The sequence below is a fragment of the Montipora capricornis genome, chromosome 3 (genome assembly GCF_036669925.1).
Source record: "Montipora capricornis isolate CH-2021 chromosome 3, ASM3666992v2, whole genome shotgun sequence".
Classification (NCBI taxonomy): domain Eukaryota; kingdom Metazoa; phylum Cnidaria; class Anthozoa; order Scleractinia; family Acroporidae; genus Montipora; species Montipora capricornis.
In genome coordinates, this window is record NC_090885.1 from 17456602 (window position 1) to 17461601 (window position 5000).

At 36.8% G+C, this 5000-nt stretch overlaps 1 protein-coding gene across 1 annotated transcript in view; it reads left to right on the plus strand.

The window, feature by feature from the left end:
- The window catches only part of LOC138042462 (uncharacterized), a 9394-nt gene extending 4403 nt beyond the window's left edge, over positions 1 to 4991 (plus strand). Inside the window, exons 2-3 of the mRNA XM_068888356.1 lie at positions 760 to 943; positions 4440 to 4991. Coding sequence (XP_068744457.1) covers positions 760 to 943; positions 4440 to 4493 — 238 coding nt within the window. The 3' untranslated portion in view covers positions 4494 to 4991. The remainder of the gene's footprint in view (positions 1 to 759; positions 944 to 4439) is intronic.
- The last annotated feature ends 9 nt before the right edge of the window (positions 4992 to 5000 follow it).

Here is a 5000-nt window from a genome sequence, read left to right on the forward strand (position 1 = left end):
TATCCTGATAGTTATAATTTGTCCATGCAGCTCTTGATTTAGTGGATGTTGCTGGAAACTCAAGACTTTGGAAATTATTAGAGCTTGGAAACGTAGATTTGAAATAATATTTACATAATATTTACATAATTTATTATAATTATTCCTAGATTATGGTGCCTTACTTAAACCCACTGTGATCAAGGTAATGAGATATCTAACAAATTTTCAGAAAAAAATCAAGCTTCAACACAGTTCTAAATATGGGCCAAGGTGCACCTGGTACCGGTACTGTGGTTATCAGGATTGGCTTGGGCAACAATCGACATAAATGAACATCAAACGGAGGCAACAAAATGATGGAGCTGTATCTTATACCGACTCGATAAAACACAAGGTTGTAGAGGGCTTTGTGGTACCTGCCAAATATACTCTTAAATCGAAACCTCTCTCAAATTTAACGCTTTCTACCAACACAAACAATTCATTCTCAGATTGAAGTCAAAGTTGGCTCTGTTAATTGATAAAAACAAATCTGTGGCAGTGCTTTACAGGGGGAAACCATTAAAAAATGAATAAATGACTGCTTTATGCAACTTAAATAAAGTAACCTGTCAAATCATTGGTTTCATAGAACAATAAATCAATCCACAGGAACAATGAAGCAAACTCTAGAACCACAAACAGCTTCTGTAAGAACGTCATCTCTCATTAAGACTTGACCAAACTATTTTGTACATTTGCTTGTTTTAAAATTTTTATTTCTGTCTTTCTTTGTAGATCTAGTCTCTCTTGGAAGCATCATATTGATGTAGGTGCAGGGGTTGTTGATCGCGATTACAGAGGAAATGTTGGTGTGGTACTTTTTAACTTGTCAGGCACTGATTATCAGGTCCAGCGGGGTGATCGTATTGCCCAACTTATTGTTGAGAAAATAAGCACCCCATCTCTTGTGGAAGTTGAGGTGAGTAACACCAGAAGTACGAAACTTAAGTAGTTGTTGTTATTTTTCAAAACCAGCGTACCCCCAGAAAAACCTCGCAGCAACACACTATAGGCAACATACACTGTACTTCACCCACATGACAACAAGTTGAGGAATTCAAACTGGAACATGTTGGACTTAAATTAAATTTTATTAATTCCATTTTACATTAAGTTGCAATATATACACTACAGTTCATATACTTACATTATCGACTTACAGTTCATACACTAACATTGTTACCTAAACAATGCATACAAACTTATAAACAAAACTAAAATATATTATATTATATTTGTGGCAAGAGTGTTTCATTCCTTATAGTATTTGGAGAGAGAATTCATAGATAGCAGAAATAAAAGAATTCCATTTGACTTATAAACAAAACTAGAATATTATTATATTGTATTAGTGGCAAGAGTGTTTCATTCCTGATAGTATTTGGAGAGAGGATTAAAGAGATAGCAGAAATAAAAGAATTCATTTGACATTTTTTCTAACGATATACAGCTCTAATTTATAGGTAGCTGTTAATTTAGCCTTAAAACCATCAAATAATGGAGATATTTTATCTAATTTGCACCTATAGATAAAGAATTTTCCAAGTAATGAAATATGATTAATTACCGTTAGATCTTTATCAATATCAAACTTACCAAAAAAGACGTCCAAATAACTATAAATCGCAATCCGAGACAAGACCTCTTTCCAAAACATATCTACTTCGTTACAAAAATAAAAGAAATACTCTGTGGATTCAACTTCATTTTTACAAAATGTACAGTATGGGGAGTCAGCAATTTTGAAAGAAAACAGTTTCTCATTAGTGTGTATAATACGATTTAAAAACTTGTATTGAAACGCTCTTAATTTAGTATCTAACGTGACATTGAAAGGCAGAGTATATATTTTTGTCCATTCACCCACGAGACTTGGATATTTATTTTCCAGTTTGGCTTGAGCAGTGGGAGAGGCTGTTCTATAGGAACAAAATTCCTTGTACACCTTTTTTGAGTAGGTGCTTAAAATATCTACCGTCTCATCTTCAATTTTCAGAAAGTAAGATTTTTCATTTAACGGGGGTGGCGAGATAAACCCATTTTCTTTTATAACAGAGCGTCACTGACTAGGTATAGCGTTAGGCTACACCCATCAAAACAAAAAAACTAACTCGAAGATAATCGCGCTTTTGAAACTTTCTCACCTTTAAGAAACACACGATCTTTAGAAATCAGGTCTCCGACTTTAATTATCCCGCATTTATAAAAGAAAGGTTGGTATATAGATTTTCCTTGACTAAGTATATTTTCATTATTCCAAATAACCTCGTTCATTATATCACCATACGTCACATCATCCTTTTTTAGCAAGACAGGACAACACGTCAAAACATTCCCTATAAAACACCGGGAGAAAAAGGGGTAATTTACGAGTATCAAACTGACATTTCAGAATAAACTTACCACCCACATTACCTAAGTAGTAATCCGGTACAATTTTCCAAGGACTAACATAGTCTCCGACATTCTTCTTTAAACACATAGCCTGCGTAGCATGGCGGTTTTTTGTCGAGCCGGGCGCACGAGCGGCGAAGCCGCGAAATTCGCGCGCGAAACACGCGAGCTCCTGCTCCAATCTCCTCGCGGTTTTTCTGCCCTCGCCCGCCTTTATTACTTAGCAACCAAAACCGCCATGCTACGCAGGCTATAAACACATAATTCTCTGGGCCTTAATCAGACATTCTACATCCAACATTCGCGATCAACCCTGTTCAATATTTAACAATTATTCGCCTCAGGCTCAGTGATTATCGGTGAATATTCATCGAGACGAAGTCGTGGTGAATATTCACCAATAATCACTGAGCCTGAGGCGAATAATTGTTTTAGTATAAATACACAGGTGATTATTTAAAAAAAAGAAAAAAAAAACATTTCAACGCGAAATCATCTTCACTTATAGTGACAAAACGACTACCGGCAGTCATTTTGTCCGTCGAGGTGATTATCGGCTGATAGTCAATCTGCAGGGGCACCCAACGAGAATATAGTTCAAAACCACTTAAACATAGCATTGTTAAACGTATTTTAGTATTTAAATGGTAGATATAGGCATATTTTTATCCCCTAAAAATTTTTCATCTGTTCGGATTTCCTAGCTGAAAGTCTAGTGATCCGAAAATTATAGGGATCAAAACTTAGCTTTTCGAAAATTTCAGCCAGAAAAAAGGCTCCCGAAAATTCTAGGTGACCTTTTTAGGGTAAAAATCCGTTAAAAATGGGCAATTATACGATTTTTCAGCTGTTCGAAAATCCTAGGAGAGGCAGGCAAGCAAGAAATTTTACAGCAAATGTTCCGAAAATTATAGATCTCAAATCGTCTTCCGAACAGATATTTCCCGAAAATTGACGCTGCGTGCCCCTGAATATGATAATCCGAGATAGCGAGCCAAAAGAGGCACGCTTACCATCTTTTCTTGCGTCAGCGAGTTTCTTCTCTTGCAATTTTCTCCGTTGAAAAATTTCTCTCGGGAGATCTGCAGAAATTCTGCAACCGGTACCTTTCAAAGCCCTAGCTTTTGAAAAAATTAGCTCTCTATCACCATAGCAGAGAAAGCGAGCGATAATTGGTCTTGTGCGTCTATCACTGTTTACTTTACGAACTCTGTGGACTCGCTGAAGCTCTATATCCTTCTTGTCGACCTCAAATTTGCTCTCCAAGAAATATGTTAAAACTTTGAGCGAGTCTTCCTGTTCGCCTTCTTCTCGAATTCCATAGAAGCGTAAATTTTCACGCCTAGAGTAAACTTCGGCATATAATAATTTATCATCTAGAGTCTTGTACCTCGCTTTACATAACTTGTCGAAATTCGCCTTTTCTTCTTCTTTGGCAGTCTTAAGTTCGTTAACTTGTTCGTTTAACTCCGTCAAACAATCTTCCAACTCCCTCACCTTCGCTCCTGTTTCAGACTGCCTCGCTTCAAGTTGAAGGACTCGGGTATCCAACTTATCAAACTTCTTCGCTAAATTCGACACAGATGAAGTCAGTCTCTCCAGTTGTTTGTTCATTTCAACTAAACTCGCGACAATGCAGTCAATTTTTGAACCTAAGTTTTCCGTCATTCCAGACGCATCCAAAATTTCGACAGACGACGAATCCAGAACTGCAGAATTTTCACACAACGAAGATCCTTTGACTTTTTTCTCGTCCGGAGATCGTAGTTCGCCATCTGATACGCTTGACGGGCTTGACTTTCCCTTACGCCCTTTTCTTTTACCAGACATAATTCATGTGGCCAGTATTAATTTGTTCAAAATATAGGAGAGAGCGGAGAAGCTTTCAACACGACTACTCCCTCCGCATGCCTCTCTCCGCTGTGGCAATCCTACAATCAATTCTTAGTAATTTTTAAGTATTGATAGTGACTGAATGTGTGATTTATAATGGGGGATGCTGTAATAATATTACTTTTAAGGAACTGGATGATACAAAACGTGGAACTGCAGGATACGGTTCAACTGGAAAATAGATGACACTTGGAAGCATTGACAGAGTTAAAGATGGCGTATTTTTTTACTTTTCCGAGCAGTTTTGTTGAACAGTTTTGTACTCTATTTTTGTATCTGTAAATGAACACTTCAGAGATGAATACCACAGGGCCATCAAGGTTTTATTCCTGTGCTTTTTTCTCGCTGTTTCATACCATTGTCACTGATACAATGTAAAAGTTGAATGTCTGAGGAGTTTTTTTTCCCTCAACAGTGTATCATAAGTTTATCTTAAAGGTAGGGTTTATATGTGTAATGGTACCACATTGACTTGTTTGCGCATTACTGTACAAAACGTTTGGCAGCTTGTTCACGTCCATTTCCACTGCATTTGAAGTATGTTTAATAAGGTCGTGCTCCTGCCCGAGGAGCCTCTTTGGCAGAATTATTTTTGTAAAAACAACTTCTTTTTATAATCAGAATTATTATTTATACCAATATTACATCCCTTTGAATATTAAAGTTTTTTGTTGTTGTTTCGTCGTTGT